This window comes from Schistocerca cancellata, chromosome 3 (assembly GCF_023864275.1).
Source record: "Schistocerca cancellata isolate TAMUIC-IGC-003103 chromosome 3, iqSchCanc2.1, whole genome shotgun sequence".
Lineage (NCBI taxonomy): Eukaryota > Metazoa > Arthropoda > Insecta > Orthoptera > Acrididae > Schistocerca > Schistocerca cancellata.
This window is the reverse complement of record NC_064628.1, coordinates 252,630,085-252,648,223: the sequence shown is the minus strand read 5'-3', so window position 1 is coordinate 252,648,223 and position 18,139 is coordinate 252,630,085. Positions and strand designations below refer to the sequence as shown.

At 40.5% G+C, this 18,139-nt stretch overlaps 1 protein-coding gene across 1 annotated transcript in view; it reads left to right on the top strand.

Moving 5' to 3' along the window:
* LOC126174896 (translation initiation factor eIF-2B subunit epsilon) overlaps nt 1-18,139 on the top strand; it is a 102,007-nt gene that overhangs the window by 15,611 nt on the left and 68,257 nt on the right. The window contains exons 5-7 of the mRNA XM_049921319.1: nt 7,019-7,263; nt 16,316-16,438; nt 16,520-16,854. Of these exons, the coding sequence (XP_049777276.1) occupies nt 7,019-7,263; nt 16,316-16,438; nt 16,520-16,854 (703 nt within the window). The remainder of the gene's footprint in view (nt 1-7,018; nt 7,264-16,315; nt 16,439-16,519; nt 16,855-18,139) is intronic.

Genomic DNA, 18,139 nt, shown 5'->3' with positions numbered 1-18,139 from the left:
AGTGTATACACGTAGACACTTTGATGCATAGTTTACAAATATACATATTTCATAAGTGTGGATACATAAAAAGAACATATACCTTCCTTAAAATAGAACATATGCATACATGTAGGACACAATGTAGGAAAAAAACCAAATTAAATATCTCCTACTTGTCTTCCTCATTTACAAAATAATCCATACTAGTAACATTTGCTTTTTAAATATTGTTCAATGTTTGGTCCTGTGGGTTCTAGCTTGCAGTCCTTGAACTTTGGCCATATTTTATTGCTAAGATTCGAAGCCATGTAATATGGAGTATTTTCAGAATGTCAGTCTGTGGCAAGGTTGCATGTAATCTAGTGTATGCCTTTTTTTCATAATCATGGGAAAACAATTTCCTTCAAAAAGATGTGGGTTTTTTAGCCCAAAGAGAAGTGTTTCATATATAAACAGAGAAGGCATTGTCAATAAATCAAGGCTTGCAAATAAAGGATTGCATGATTGTCTATTGATTGTTTTAGTCATAGCTCCAGTAATATTTTTCTCTAGCTTGAACGCTCCAAGATGGTTTCCTTTTTCAACACTCCCCAGGGGTATTCTTGCTTGTATTTCCTTCCAACTAGAGCAAGCTGTCTCACCCTTATGTTGTATAACTACCCTCTGTTTTCTGTTTCTAAGATAGGATGAGAACCAACTTAAAGATATTTCGTGGAAGTCTTAGGAATAACATTTGCGGAATTTGTGGAGCAGCTGCTTATGGTTTACCATAACAAATTCTTTGGTGAGGTCACAGAAGATACCAGATACTCTCTCCTTATTTTCGAGGCATTTGCTTACTTTAGTGATCAGCTCACTAACAGTGTGCACAGTTCTTTGCCCTTTCCTAAATCCAGATTAAGAATAATGAATGTTTTTGGGCATATTTTTCTAATTGGTTATACACTATTCACACAGATATTTTAGAAAAAATTAAAAGTGTTGATACTGGGAAAAAATTTCCTTTCTCCTCTTGTGTGCCCTATTTGTGGGTAGGTTAAACTTCCGCATGTTTCAGTTTGTCCGGAAAGCAGTCCTCATCAAGTGATTGATATATTACATAACAGAATTGGGGGTGCAATATTATGATGTCTTGCTTTCATTATTTTTGTTGGAATTTCATCCCAGCCCACAGATTTAAGATTTTTTAGGGATTTTATAATGTTAGCCACTTCTTAACAGGATGTATGAGTTAACTTGAATTCTCCTGGTCTGTGTCACATATATTGAGATTTGTGTTTGGAGCCGGGAGATAATCAGTTTTGTTTGGTTCTTCACATATATGTCTGGAGTTTGTAATCATTTCCCCATCAATTGCTAATTTAGGCTTAAAAGTTTTTTTTCCAGCATCTACTTCAATGTTAACAATTTGATATACAGCTTTTGATTTATTTGTGGCATTTGATATACAAGGGTGGTTTGAAAAGTTAGAGTTCTCAGAATGGAATAGAAGAAAAGTCTTTACATCACTGAAACTTTTTTATTTTTTAATGTAGTCTCCTTGTAGATTAATGCACTTAGTCCAATGATGTTTCAGTGAGTTGATCCCATCTCAAAAGTGAGTTTTCTCCAGGCCTGCAAAATAGTTGTCAGCTCTGCCTACCAATTCTTTGTTTGAAGTGAATCTTCATCCACCAAGAAAAATTTTCAGTTTTTGGAAGTGATGGAAGTCTTACAGACACACATCAGGTGAATAAGGCAGGTGTGGCAACAATTCATACCTTAGTTCGTGTAATTTTGTCATGGTGACGGCACATGTGTGCAGGTGCACATTGTCTTGGTGGAAGATGACTTTTTTCCTTGTTAAACCTCACCTTTTTTCATGTACCTTTTGTTGCAATTTGTCCAGGAGGTTAGCATAGTTGCTCAGTGGAGAGATAATTTACAAACAGAATCCCCTTCACATCCCAGAACATTGATGCCATGACCTTCCCCGCCAAAGGAATTGTCTTTGCTTCCTTTGGTGGCAGAGAATCTGCATGTTTCCATTACTTTGACAGTTGTTTTGTTTCTGGGGTATAGTAGTGCACCCAAGTTTCATCTGTGGTCACAAACCACCGCAAAAAATGTTGTCCGTTTCTCCCAAAACAGGTCAAACACTGTTCCGATATGTCCATTCTCATGTGTTTTTGATCCAGTGTCAAGAGTCAAGGCACCCATCTTGCAGATAATTTTTTTCATTTCTAATTCTTCAGTTAAAATGTCATATATCCTTTCAGATGACATCTGGCAAGTGTGAGCAATTTCAGGCTCTTTCAATATGCGATCGCCCATGATCTTTTTCTGCACTTTTGCAATGATTTGTGGAGTAGTGACACATCTTGGCCGACCACTGCGCAGATCATCGTCTAAGCTCTCCTGATCAAATTTAAATTCATTTGTCCACATGGCAACGGTTGACTATGAAGGAGCAGAGTACCCCAGTGTATTCTGGAAATTGGCATGAATGTCCTCTGCTTTCATTCCTTTCTTTATGAAGTACATAATCACTGCTCGAATCTCGATTTTTTTCCATCTTCGCAAATCACTACAACAACAGAGCCACATCACTGCTCCAGCTCTCTTCCAAGAGCACTGATGTGGCACGTGTTTACGGGCAACAGTCCAATGAATATCATGTGAACAACTCGTGGAACTAGCACTGACCTCTTGTGATTCCGAGAACTTTTCAAACCACTCTCATATATTTACTGTCTGCAATTTGTTTTGCCTCTTTAGCTATCATGGCAAATACTCTTTTGTATTTGTTTGCATACCTGACAAACTCTGCATCACAGTTGATCTTTGCTTCCATATGTAGTTTCCTCTTTCTAATGCTAGAGATCCTGATGCCTTCGGTTATCTATGAGTCTTTTTTACAGTTTTTGTTATGTGCTGTTATAAAGGGGGAAAATTCATTGAAAACACTCATGAATTCTGATACAAAAGCATTGTAGTTTGTGTTCACTGAATACCGGTTGCTGAACGACCAGAAAGTTTCATTCAGTCTCGAGACAAATGTTTTCACATTTTACTGGCTGAAGTTAGTGACTCGTTTTAGTCACAGTTTTATCTAAATTTGACAATGAAGTAAAAAGAGCTGAATGATCAGATATCCCTGATTCTAAGATGAACATTTCTGTATCGCTAAAGTTGATACTGCTCACTATATTATTTATACATGTTGCAGAAGATACTGTTACTCTAGTGTACTCACTAAAGTTTAATGTTAGGCCAGTTGTAGATCGCAAGTCCTTCAGAGAAATGGCAAACCTGTCATCAGCTCTTACCTCTCTGTTGAAGCCAGAGAAAGTTATGATATTTTCACATAACTTTTTCACCTGCAACCTACTCAGCAAGGGTTCAGATTTGTCTAGAAATGTAAATGTAGCTGAATATAATTAATACGCCATATTCCAAAATTCAATGCAGCAGCTTTCAAATAATAGCTCCCTATTCAATCAATTAAAAGTTGGACTTCAAACCTTAGTGAGTCCTCTACTGGAGTGCATGATCTTCCAAAACCATTTTTTCTACAAAAACTCATTGCTAAAATTGTAACCTGAAAGTGAATTTGTTAAGCGTGTAACTTTTACAGAATTTTTGTTTTCCAGAAATACTTCTAGTTCATACAACTTGTTCATCATTCCTACTGATAGACCACCTATATTAAGGTGCATTATGAAATTATTATGAACTAAATCAGACAGAGAATCATTCAGTTGGTCATCAAATGTGGAACCTGCATGGGTCTTTAATTCTAAATTGCATTCATGTGTTATTTTGTTTCTTTTGAACCAAATTCCATGGGAACTGATCCATTCTGTTTGTTTCCCTGTGAAGGAGCACCCAGCACAATATTAGTTTTATTTTTACTTTTGTTGACGAGAGAAATCTCTTCAAGAATATTGCCTATGTTAGAAGTATTACCGTATTTGTTGATATGTATTCCATGGTGCGTAAAACAGTTTCTTTCATAGTTAGTGCTGTATATCATCTTAATACTCACAAATTTGGCGCAGAATCTTTTCTGCTTCAAATTAGTTAGTGCAATTTCTTTGTTAAGGTACGACCAGGCTGGTAGGTCATACTTAGGGGCAAAGTTGTTATGATGACACTGGTGAAATGCAAGCACTGCAGCACTGTAAACAGCTTCTTTAATAAAGGCACTAGCTTCATTTCCGAAGACAGTATTAGCCCCTCCTATGAGCACAACACAATCGGTCCTTGTGAGATCAGAACATTCTTCATTAACACTCACCATTCTACAGTCGAAATTTGCTCCAGGTTTTACGGTGCCAAAAACTTGAACACTTGAAGTTTCTGGCACTTGAACACTGTCGTTCACATTGTTTATCAATAATTCTTGAATATTGCATGCATGATCACCACAGGTGGACAGAAGTAATATGTTTCCTAAATATTCCTGGAATATACTTTCTTAGAGTTTTAACTGTAAATTTCTCCATGATGTGGGCCTTTTCTCCACTACTGTCTGCAACTGGAGTATGATAAACATCTTTATAACACTCTTGTGCTTACTAAATAAACCAGCAATAAAATGTGTCACTCTTTACTTCATCTTTTCTATTAAGCCCTATAATAAGGATCTCAGACTGAGATATAATATTCAGAGAAACAGTCTTCTTCTTCTTCTTCTTCTTCTTCTTCTTCTTTTTTAAGCCACTACTTTTATGGATGAATAATGTTTCATGAGGACTCTTCCATGAATCTCAGCCACACACCTGCTTTTCCTGCAGTTGCTTTTATGTGTCTCCATCCTCTTTAGTTCGCTACAGGAATGTGAGACGGACAAAATCATTTGAGCTATGGGGGGTTTTCGATAGAAGTGAGTAAAATTGCAAGAAAAATAATACAAAACTAACTTTACAGCCATTTTTAAGGAATTGGCACACTCTTCAAATGTACAGGAAATAATTCTCAAGTTCCTTTTATATTATCTTTCCTCCAGCTTAAAGTATTTGTATTGAAACCACAGCATGTCTTGACACTTTTCCTTTCACCATGGCCCAAATGTCTTGATACATCTCATGACGATCATGATGATGATGATGACGATGACGATGATATTTGGTCTGTGGGGTGCTCGACTGCATGTTTATCAGCACCCATATAAATTCCCAAGTTTTACACATTCCAGTCTCACCACTGTCGTGAATGATGATGAAATGATGTGGACAACCAGCCCTAAGTGGAGAAAATCCCTGACCTGCCTGGGAATCGAATCCAGAACCCTGTGAGCCAGCAGCAGCAATGCTAGCCGCTGGACCACGAGTCGTGGACATACATCTCATCAGACACTACTTCTGAAGTGCTATTACTTTTTAATTGTGTGCATTATTGATTCGTCTCTTGAACCTTACAAATATTTAACGAAATCTTTGATTTCTTGTGCAGTTTCATCTCCATTGTTAATTACTATGCCAATTGTAATTTTAAGTGTTAAATTGGGATTTCTGCTAAACATAACACATTCTCTAATTTCTTAACATTTTTATTGTTTTTAATTCTTTCTCTTACCAAATTTACATAGTGTTTTCTAGAATCCCTTGTAAATATTTCCAAATAGTGTTGTTTATTCACTATATTCTATCAGGTTACTTAGCTAAATAACTGCCTTCTTTATCGTATTCTATGTTTTCTTCATTTTCCTCCATTTACAAAACCAACAACGATTTTCACATTTTTTCATCTTTTCCCTGTAATTTGTTCCACTTTGTTGTTAGATCTATTATTAGGGGTTTGGGTAATGAAGAAAGGACAAAGAGCTTAAGCAAATTCACCAACAGTTATCATGCTGCAGAACTGTGATGCATTTATGAACAGCAGAAAATAAAACAAATGGACTCCATGGAATAACTGCAAGTTTTATGACCGAAACTTGAAAACTTCATATATTGGTACTTAGTTTCCAAACCTTGGTTCATGAGCCATCACCAACTTTTTGATATTGTTGCTGCCATCATCAAATTTCTGTTATTGATAAATTTTGTTTCCAATTATGATTTTTGAACTATTTTGTTGCAGTGTGTGTTTCTGACTTCTAAGAAAGAAACAAAAGTTGTTTGTGTTTGACATTTACATTATCTACTTTTTAGCCAAAGGGAAGATTATAATTGATGATAGTATCATGAGATGACACTATAATTTCTCCTGTACAGAACCCCCCTTTTTTTTCAGAACCAGATGAATGTAGCACATCTTTTCAGGATACTTAGGGTCAACGTAACCTACCAATACTGGATATTGACTTTGTCCTATAACATGATAGTAATATGGTTTGTGACGTCATATGTACACAGCCAGGAAGAAAACATAACACCAACAATATTTCTTTTGCATTCGCATAATGTTCTGGAATGTGGGTTGCGTTGAGAGGCTGGTTTGTAGTGTAACCTTGGGTATATCTAAGGTTAGAAAGTGACAGTTTGGTTGTAGGTTGGTGATGCCAATGAATATGAATAAAAAATCTTAAGTGTGTTGATGTACTTATCTGTACCATAGCCTGAGGTCTAGCTTAGGTTGACGATGTACATTTAGTTGACAGAGTCATATCAAACACTTCAATTTATCTGGTACTCAAGTGTTAAGAAATTATTTTTGTCTCCACTGCTGATAATGGTGCAGGAATGTTCAAGGAACAACAATATTAGCAGCAGCAATTTTTTTGGGGACTTTTCTATGTTTACATCTACAAAATGTTTCTTAAATTGAGAGGTGCTTTAAGTGACAGAGATGAAACCAAATATATGATTAAAATTGTGTTTATTTGTGTTTGTGTGTATGGGAAAAGGGGGGGGGGGCATGTACACTTGTATAATAAGAACAGCCACTTAACTGCTCGTAGTATCCCAAGAACACTTTGGGCATTCACCAAAACAATGAGCAGAAAATACATAGAATAAATCACTCAGTTGAGTTAAGCATCAAGGATTTCCTCTTCCATCATACTGGAAAGGCTTACAGAATTAACTTTTTATTTATCTTTTTTTTTCAGGAAACGTTTATGGATCATTCACAGGTGGAAGTTCTATATAACCTCCAAGACACACAGATCTGTATTTGCTCTCCTGCAGTCCCACCATTGTTTTCAGACAACTTTGATTTTCAAACACGTGATGACTTTGTACGTGGGTTGCTTATGAACGAAGAGATACTGTCAAGCACAATTTACTACCACAAACTGCAGGGGCCAGAATATGCCTCTCGGGTTAGCAACTGGCACATGTATCAAGCAGTCAGGTATGCAATAAAACTTATTATGTTACAACTATTGTCACATGATTGTTTTGAGTATTTTAAAATTCTTTTTATTAAAAATCACTGTTTAGCAGAAAGCACATCTACATTCATACAAAATGTGATGGAAATACTACTTTTTAGCTTTAGGTAAAAAGAGAAGAGGGGATTTAGAGGTAAAGGAATACTCAGAGATTAAGACTGGCCTTTCAGTACACCCTAGCCAAAGGAAATACAGCAGAATGGAATAATATAGAATTACAAACAAAATCACAACATAATACATTTGAAAACTTGGGACAGTAGAAGTAGCTTCATCATAGATAACATCTACTTCATCAAAAGGGGTGTAGTATAGTAAATCAACTGTTCAACTTTTGTTTTTGTCACAATGACAAGTAAGCTCCCAGTAAGAATGAACAGCTAGTACTCTCTTATCTACACCTATACCCTACAAGCAACCTTATGGTTTGTGACAGAAGGTACTTCTTATAGCACTTTAATTTCCTCCCTTTTCCTGCACTACGTGTCAATGGTACATGGAAGCTGTTCCTTTAATTTTTCTTGTCACACATTCTTTTCTCACGCTTTTGTGAATTTTCTGCTTTCTGTTTATTGTCTTTTCTATTCTTATATTTCTTTATTGTTTCCTTTTTCATGATATTTCTTCATCCTTTTTGTTGTGGATTGGCAAGAGAGCCAACCCGGGTTTGAGAGGAAGTCGAAAGGCACGCGTTTTAGCTCACGCAGGCTGGCGTGAGGTCTGGACAGGTCAAGGAAATTAGACTAGCAAAAAACGTACGTAGCTGCTGGAATACTTAACTTTAATCCATAATTGGTGAACATCGCTCTTGACGGTACATGTTTTACAGCATCAATAGTAACTGGTAATGGCGCCTTGCTAGGTCATAGCAAATGACGTAGCTGAAGGCTATGCTAACTATCGTCTCGGCAAATGAGAGCGTATTTTGTCAGTGAACCATCACTAGCAAAGTTGGTTGTACCACTGGGGCGAGTGCTAGGAAGTCTCTCTAGACCTGCCGTGTGGCAGTGCTCGGTCTGCAATCACTGATAGTGGAGACACGCGGGTCCGACGTATACTAACGGACCGCGGCCGATTTAAAGGCACACCTAGCAAGTGTGGTGTCTGGCAGTGACACCACATTCCTCCCCCGAAAATCGGCGCACGGTTGTGGCATAAGGCTTCTGCCCACTGTGGGGAGGACCCTATGTTGACGTATGCGACGAGGTGTGGAGCCTAACTATAGGCGAGGCTGTGCCACCCGCACCCTGCCATTCGGACCGAGGGGAGCTAGGAAACGCCTGGAAACCTGCTCCAGGGTGCACGCCAACATGCGGGGTATGCGCCCGTAGAGAGACCGGAGGGGCCGAAGGGTCGACCTCCATCGGGCCGGGGCACCCGACGGGCGTAGACAACATATGGTCCGGAGCGGGGAAGAGTTCCATGCCGGAGGACAACTGGTCACGGGAAGCGATCGGCGGCGCGTGACCCAGGGAGGCGCCCGGCGGTAGCAGCGACGCGTCCACTGCGGGAGAACAGGTGGCGGCGGCGCGTCGCCATGGGGCAAAATGGAAGTCAGTGTCGGTAACACCTGGGGCTGAGGCGAGCCAGTAGATGGGTCCCCAGGGCGCTGACCGGACGGCACCGTCGCTGAAAGCAGACGGAGAGCGGCAGATCCCGTGCGACGACAGAGGCGCAGCTGATTGAAATGCCAACCCACCTCACCAGAGGCCCCCAAAACCAGATACATCGCACAGCCGAGGCAGCGAAGAATGCGCCCTTCGAACCAACGCCATGAACCTCAATAGTTGCAGTAGTAGACAGTCGCCTGGGGCAAAAGCAGGTGTCTGCCGCTGCACAGGAACCTGATGCGGCAGATGTAGCAAAGACATCAAGGTGCGATGAGGGCGACCATGAAGCAACTCAGCCGGCGAGCGACCAATTCGGGGCTGAGAGCGATACGAGGACAAAAAGAGCAATAACGCGTCCTCCCGAGAATGAGACTCTTGCAACTTCAACATCTGTGACTTGAAAGTCCTGACCAAACGTTCAGTGGCACCGTTTGACTGTGGCGAAAACAGCGCGGACGTCAGATGTTTAATACCATTGGCCTTGCAGAATGACTGAAATTCTGCGGACATGAATTGTGGGCCATTGTCGAAAACAATAGTCTGTGGAAGACCTTCAATGCAAAAGATAGCGGATAACACTTGGATGGTGGCAGATGATGTCGTGGAAGACATCCGGACAACAAAAGGAAAATTACTGAATGAATCTACCACAACCAACCATCGAGCACTCCAGAATGGACCAGCAAAATCGATGTGTAACCGTTGCCAAGGGCAAGTGGCTTTTGGCCATGCATAGAATTTCCGCGGTGGTGCTGATTGTTGTTCGGCACACATCATGCAAGAAGAGCACATATTCGTAATCGCGGCATCAATTCCGAACCAAGTACAGTGCTGACGAGCAAGTTGTTTTGTTCTCACTATACCCCAATGTCCTTGGTGGAGAAGCCGTAAGGCAGAGGACTGTAACGAATGTGGGACCATGAGGGGACTGATCATTATCAGAACGCAACAGCAAAACACCCCGTCGTACAAAAAGTCTCTCCTTGTGAGCAAAAAATCGGTGAACCAACGGATCCCCGATCCATGACTTTGACAAGGGCCATTGCGTAGCAACGAAATGCAGAACGGTAGCAAGGACAGGGTCGGCAGCTGTGGCTGTAGCTACACGACGAAAATCAATCGGAAACGATTCGACCACGTCATCGGTTTCCGAATCAATGAACATGCAAGCAAGTTCGGAGGAATCAAATGCTCTATCCTCAGCAACAGGCAAACGGGACAACGCATCGGCGTTTCTGTGCTTAGCAGTGGACCGATACAAGATATCGTAGCGGTACTGCGAGAGGAAAAGAGACCAGCGAATGAATTTCTGCGCTGTACGTGGAGGTACAGGCTTGGCCGGATGAAAAAGCGATGTCAAAGGTTTGTGGTCTGTGATGATGGTAAAGTGACGACCATACAAGAAATCATGAAACTTTGTAACACCAATTACGAGAGCCAATGCTTCTTTCTCGATCTGTGAATAATTTCTTTGCGCAGACGAGAGCAATTTGGACGCAAAGGCAATAGGACGATCGTGCGAACCATCTTTGTGCGCAAGCACAGTACTGATCCCGAAATCCGATGCATCCACCATCAACAAAAGGGGCTTCCGGGAATCGAATGGCATAAGGCAAGTATTGGAAAGCAACGCCGATTTCAACTGGCGAAAGGCGCGTTCGCATTCCGTCGTCCAGACGAACGGAACACCTTTACGGTGTAAGCGATGAAGCGGAGCTGCAATGGAAGAGGCATGTGGGATATAACGGTGATAATAATTAATTTTTCCGAGCACACTCTGTAGCTGCTTCAAATTCTGCGGCGAAGGCAAGTCTTGTATGGCACGGAGGTGCTCTGGACTGGGATGTATGCCTTGGGTATTGAGTACATGTCCCAGATGGGGTAAGTCACGAGCAAAAAACACACATTTGTCCTTCCGCAAGTGAAGACCATTTTGTTGCAAGACCTGAAATAATGTTCTGAGATTGGCTAAATGTTCTTCTTCCGTCTTTCCGGAGATCACAATATCGTCCAGATAGTTTGCTGCAGTAGGGACCGACGCACAAAAAGTTTGTAGATATTGCTGAAACAATGCAGGCGCAGATGCACACCCGAATGGCAATCGTTTGAATCGATACAACCCAAGATGCGTGTTAACCACCAAAACGCGCTGGGATTCTTCGTCCACCAGTATTTGCAAGTACGCATCTGCTAGGTCCAACTTCGAAAAATATTTACCCGGGCACAGTTTGTCAAAAAGATCTTCCGGGCGAGGTAAAGGAAAAGTTGCAGTCACTGGTTGTGGATTCACTGTTGCCTTGAAATCCACGCAAAGTCTCAGTTTTCCGGAAGGTTTTTTTGCAAAATTACTAAGGGCGATGCCCAGAGAGAAGCCTGCACATGTTCAATGACACCTTGTGATTCCAAATCGTGTAATGTGTTTGCGACCTCATCACGCAATGCGTGGGGAACATTGCGTGCTCTGAAAAATTTCGGTTGTGCGTTTACTTTCAGTTCCAAATGAGCTTTATAGTTCTTAGTACAACCGAGGCCCGGTGCAAAAATGTCTGCAAATTCTGCACATAGACAAGAAACACTGTCTGAAGGCACAGTCTGGTTCACTGATAGGACCTGATTTACTATAGACAAGTTAAACAACTGAAATAAATCGAAACCAAACAAGTTCACTGCAGCAGAAGAACGAAGGACGTAAAATGACACAAGTTTTGTTTGTCCCTTGTATGTTGCAAGAAGGCTGCACTGTCCTAACACAGGGAGCTCGTGACCTAAATAGGTACTTAACTTAACATTTGCGGCACGCAACGGAGGTGTGCTCAGCAGTTTGTAAGTGCCTCGATTGATCAGTGAAATTGCAGCCCTGGTATCGAACTGGAATGGTATCACTTTGTCGTTAATGTCCAAGTCCACAAAAAGTTTATTGTCCTGCTGACGACAAGAGCGACTGTCTCGTGCAACGTAAACTGACACTGGTACAAAATCACTTGCGATGTGACGGGAGTTCCGGCAATGTCGACGCACACTATTTGTGTGACGAACACAGTCACTGTTAGAGAGAGTGGCACTGGGCGGAGTGGCCTGAACTATATGAATTTCCATGGGCGAAGTGTCGCGAGCCTGAATATCCTTGGGTCGATTCCGATTCCGGCGCGAAGCAAAGGGCCTGGAATGGTTTTGAGCTTCCGATCTGAGCTTTTTCTGGCAAACACTTTGAACATGTCCTTTTGTATTACAATAAAAGCAAATAGCTTGGCGTGACGGACAATTCTCACGCGAATGTCTAGTAGCACACCGCGGGCATGATTTTAGCACTGCATTTGCTTGCCCGTGCGGTACACGTGGCCGAGAGCCAGGCGGCTTTGGCGCGACCGGGCGCGAGGACTGTTTACTGTTCCGTGCAGCTTGCCCGGCGGGCCGGTTAATCTGACACACGGGTGGCGAAGTTTCAAATGATTCCTGAGCAAAGTCAAGTGTGTCCTGCTGATCCAATATGTCCATCACTTGTTGAAGGGAAGGATTGACTAGTTTCAAAATCTGTTCCCTTATACGAACATCAGAAACGTTCTGTGCAATTGCATCACGTACCATAGTATCTGAATAAGGGAGTCCACATTGACACTCAAAAGCACAATCCCTAGTAAGGCCTTGCAAGGTTGCAACCCGCTCCCTATTAGTCTGACCTGCCGTACGTTTTGTACAAAAGAAGGTATACCTTTTCGCAACTACATTGACTGATTCTTTGAAATATGCATCTAATGCAGACAAAATTTCGTCATAGGACAGAGTTGCTACGGCGCGTCGGGGAAATAATTTGACTATCACACGGTACGTTTGTACCCCGACGGAGGAAAGGAAAAAAGGCTGCCACTCATTACCTTCAATTCTGTAGGCGGCAAGATGGAATCCAAATTGGCATGACCACTCCGTCCAGCTTTCCAATGCAGCATCAAAAGGACGAAAAGTTGGTGCAACTGCATGTTGTGGCTGCGTTAGCGGTGGAGCGGCGGCTGCCGCATCGTTTTGCATTGCACGTTGACCCTGGACGAGCTGTCCAAGGGCATCCAGTAAGGCCTGCATCTGCTGATTCTGTAAGCGATAAAATTCGGACAGTACATCTGGAGATAGTGGCGAAGCCATTACACAAGTAAATCAGGGCCATATAGTTACGAACGTGGTGTGGCCTCATCGCCAAATGTTGTGGATTGGCAAGAGAGCCAACCCGGGTTTGAGAGGAAGCCAAAAGGCACGCGTTTTAGCTCATGCAGGCTGGCGTGAGGTCTGGAACAGGTCAAGGAAATTAGACTAGCAAAAAACGTACGTAGCTGCTGGAATACTTAACTTTAATCCATAATTGGTGAACATCGCTCTTGACGGTACATGTTTTACAGCATCAATAGTAACAGGTAATGGCGCCTTGCTAGGTCATAGCAAATGATGTAGCTGAAGGCTATGCTAACTATCATCTCGGCAAATGAGAGTGTAATTTGGCAGTGAACCATGGCTAGCAAAGTCGGCTGTACAACTGGGGCGAGTGCTAGGAAGTCTCTCTAGACCTGCCGTGTGGCGGCGCTCGGTCTGCAATCACTGATAGTGGCGACACGCGGGTCCGACGTATACTAACGGACTGCGGTCGATTTAAAGGCTACCACCTAGCAAGTGTGGTGTCTGGCAGTGAAACCACACTTTTCTCATTTACATTTCTTTTCTCTGTCTTTCCTGAACATAACACTAACTCATCAGTTCCCATCTCTGTTTCTTCCAACATCTTGATCTGCTACTGTTTGTTGCTTTTCTATTTTTACTTGATTGTAATATTACTTCTTACTATTTTTTCTGGCAAATATATTTTTTTTCTTCTTTCCACTTCCTTATGCCATATGTTGTTGTCATTTTTCATTTTTAGTGTGATATCTTTCCTGTTCCCCTTGTTGTGGCAACTGGTATTAGATATTATAATTTTTATAGTTTTTCTGGCATTTTGACATCTAATGAAATGAGTAAAAACAATTAATTGTTTTTAATCATTCCATAATTAAAAACAATTAATTGTTTTTAATCATTCCATAATTTTGCTTGTAATTTTTATATTTAGTGTTGATGCACACGACAAAGTAACTCCTTTTATGTGTACTCTAGAGTCAGAAAGGAGACTCTTTTTCATCATTTGGCCAAAATTTCTTTTCTGGCCATCAGTACCTGTTCACATTTAATTACACTGAAGATGAAAATTTTGATGATTTGCCTTTGTGTTAAAGTGAATTCAGGAAACTGAAACAGTCCCAACATTGTAAGAAAGGTAAAAGATCTGATTCATGGCTTTATTGGAATTAGGGTTAACAGTTGATGATTGACATAGGTATTTTTACTGAACTAAACTAATGAGAGATAGTTACATTACTGGTCACCATATTCCAAAGACAGTGCCAGTTATGAACCATGTTCTGTAACAGTGATGTAATCTTTTGAAATAGATGACTGGGATAGACATAAAATGTAGAAGTTTGTGATAAAACAATATAGTGGCAGTTTTATACCTGTTATCTCCTAAGGCCTGTGAAGCATCAATGACTTTTGTAAAAATAAACAGGTATTATTGCAAATTGAGTTGCACACATTTCCAGTATGCAAAATGCAGTTAACAAAGAAACAATGGATTACAAGCAGAACCCAGTCCTCCTCCACAACTGCATCACCATCACAATACTTTATTTGTAGAAATGATTTTTTTGTAAAGCCCAGGTTTATTAATCTAATGAATGCTGCTCCACAGAGAAATAAAATTACAGAGATAGATTGAAATGTTGGTAATGTTAAAATGCAAAAACTCTTTAAAAATCTACATTATTCTCCATAATAGTCTGTTAACTGAATACGTTTTGTGCAGTACCTTGATCTGCACAAAATAGGATACTTTTAAAGTAATACAACATCGTTCACTGTGTTTTACTTCCACCAGATCACTTTTTTAAGGCTTCAGCGTAAAAAAGTAGTCACAGAATTATAATCTCTGGGAACAAACTTTGATAGACAGCAGTTCACAGTGCAGTTATGTCAGTTTATATTATGATATTATCTATATCAGCCACATACCATGACCTGATTGAATAATCATTGTCTTCTTTAGTGTTTGTAAGGGAAATTCTAATATTTTGATCAGTCCTCATTCTCTTACTGAAAATAATTTGTCCACGTTCTATAGACCACAATGTAGTGCTTGAAAAATTTACATTCATTGTATTTCAACATTTCCAGTGACTACTGGGTAATTCCATACTATTCAGTTTTGGCTCATACATTAGCAGTCATGGCACTCGCCTTGCTAGCAGCTTCCTGATACCAACCGTTTTCTTTCTTTCTTTTTTTTTTCTGTCATATAAAATACCTATTTACTTAAGATGATGTCTTGCTCTTTCACGGAAGTCTACTTTACAGTGATCCAACACACATGTGGATTCTGTTGACCATCTCTTCAGTTTCTGTATCCACTGAACATGGCTAGGCATCTAGCAAGACACGAGAATGAAATTAAGTAAAGTGCATTGGACCATCTTATGCAGTTGAACAGCGTAACCTTAATACTCTCTCAGGTTTTATTTGTTTGCTTTATGCTGTAGAGGTAGCGGTCAATCTTCACTTGTAACTATCATCGTATTTCAGATTTTATATTTAATGTCATCAAAGAAAAGTGCACTTATTTACTTTACGTATTCTTAAAAATTTCTAATGAAGTAAACAAATTTATCGGAGTATTCGTAAATAAACACAATGTTACAGATCAAACAAAATATGTGAAATCAAACAACAGAAAATGTGGTATGGAAGAGCAACAATATGAAAAGGATAGGTTGCTACTCATCACATGGAGGTGGTGCTGAGTGGCAGACAGGCACATTGAAAAGAGACTGCTAGATATTATTAACTATCAGACTTAAGTCATTCAACACACACACACACACACACACACACACACAATTGTTGTCCCTGGGTGTGAAGGTCCAGAGGTGACAGTGGTTGTGTGTGTGTGTGTGTGTGTGTGTGTGTGTGTTTGTGTGTTACACATGTGTGAATGTGTGTGTGCTCTGTTTACATTTATTGAAGGATTTAGTCTGATAACTATTAATCTATTGATGTGTGGCAGCCTTCCCTCCCCCTCTCAATGTGGCAGTCTGCCACGCAACATCTCTTCTTTGTGGTGACTGGCAGTCTATCTTTTCATATTGTCATTCTATCTTTTCATATTGTTGTTAATAAAATGTGCAATTTAGAGTCAGTATCATTTCGTCACTGACTTACTAAATGTCCCTCATACTTTCACTTTCATGTTTCTACAAATTAAGGAAAAAGACACTTAGAATAAAGCATTTGAAGAAAGTAACAAAAAATTAATATGTATATGTTTTTCCAGCCATGATGTAATTCATCGATGGACGTACCCTCTGGTTCCTGATAGTCCATTCAGTAAACAACAGGAACCTTACATGTTTCTGCGGCATCATGTGTATCGTAAGAAAGATATTACATTAGGCATGTAAGTGTCTGTAACCACCAAATTACGTATTATGAAGTCCAGAATATGTTTATAAACTTGTCAAGGTTATGATGATTACAGGGGCTGCATTCCGGAAGAAGATGTTGTAATAGATGAGAAAACAAATGTAGGAGAAAAAACTTATATTACACAGTCTGTCATTGGTAAACACTGTACAATTGGGAAGAATGTAGTTATGACCAATGCTTACATTTGGGACAATGTGATTATTGAAGATGGCTGTCTTGTCTCACATTCAGTAGTTGCAAATGATTCAGTATTAAAGAAGGGCTCAAAACTGGAAGAAGGCTGTATACTGGCACCAGGAGTTGTTGTTGAGGAGGAGTCTCATTTTAAAGGTGTAAACCTCGTAGCCAGCGCTGTGGTAGTAAAAGATGATTTTGGACATGATAAAGGTAAGAAAATTGTGAAAGTTTGTTAATTCTGGTCAAAATAGTTTTAACCTTATCTTGCTGCTAAGCTGATACAAGATAGTGTAGAGTGTATTGCAAGTTCATTGAGACTAGATATATGGTTATTTTTCCAGTTTTATCAAGGCTTTATTTATAATGTAATGGTGTAGAACAATCACAAATTATGTTCCCACGAGATAACAGATGAAGAAGCCGTTGGTAACATAGCCATGTGGAAATTTCCGCACATGGTGGTTGTAGACAAACAGTCAAGGTGGACCAGCTCGTGCGACAGTGCAGTATGGCCTAGGAAAACATGACAAAGAAATGTTTACCAAACTTTTGATGTCTGATGTTATTGACTGACTGAGAGCAAGCCACTTAGCCACAATACTAATACAGTCTGACACAGTAATTTGCTTAAGTCATTTTCACAAAACCTCATGAACATAACAACAGATACTGAAAGATTGGTAAATGTTCAGTTGTCACATCTGCCCCTCTCTGACTTGCATCGTATTGTGTACTGGACCATGGCAGTAGGTTTAGTCAGTTACTGCTAGTGTACTGCATATTCACAAAGAAATCTACAAAGAGAAAAGAGAGAGAGAAAGCAGCATTATGAATGAAAGGAGCTGGTTCAAATTAATATTCTACAGTATTCAAGTTACTTAGATGTTCTGTGAATTATACAAGGGTCATCCAAAAGTCAAGAAAACATAGTTGCATGAAAAGCCATATTGGCCACAGATACAACAATCTTTCAGCTATGTTACCCTCAGTTGCTCAGAGCTTTAGTTCTCTGGGCAAGAGGTTTATGACCCCATGTTTCCTGAGCTGGGGACTGGTAGGCATTGCCAGTCCTCTTATCACGGAAGGCTCTGGTCCTGCTTCAGTGACCATCCAGTGGTGTGGCGGTGGAATATTGTGTGCCACAGGAAATGGGGATGTTGACGTAACCACCCTGATTGCGAGCATGGTACAATCCTCATTGCAAGGTGAGCTGCTTGCTGATGAGATGCATGGCTCTTGAGGTGGAATGGTCTTTAGTGGGCATCCCCTGAGGAAACTACTGCATCTTTATAATGCTTATTCAGGCAAGCATGTCTCTGTCTGAGTGGACCGTTATTTCCCTAGCTGTTCATGGGACCGAGATTGACCCCTCAAAATTTTCACCCCCTCCCAGCGGAATGGATAGGCCACCCAATCACACAAGAGGTCTCATGGGATGAGCCCTCCAGATTCTGAGTTTCTCCAGTGCAGTTCCAGTTCACTATTTAGTAAGAGA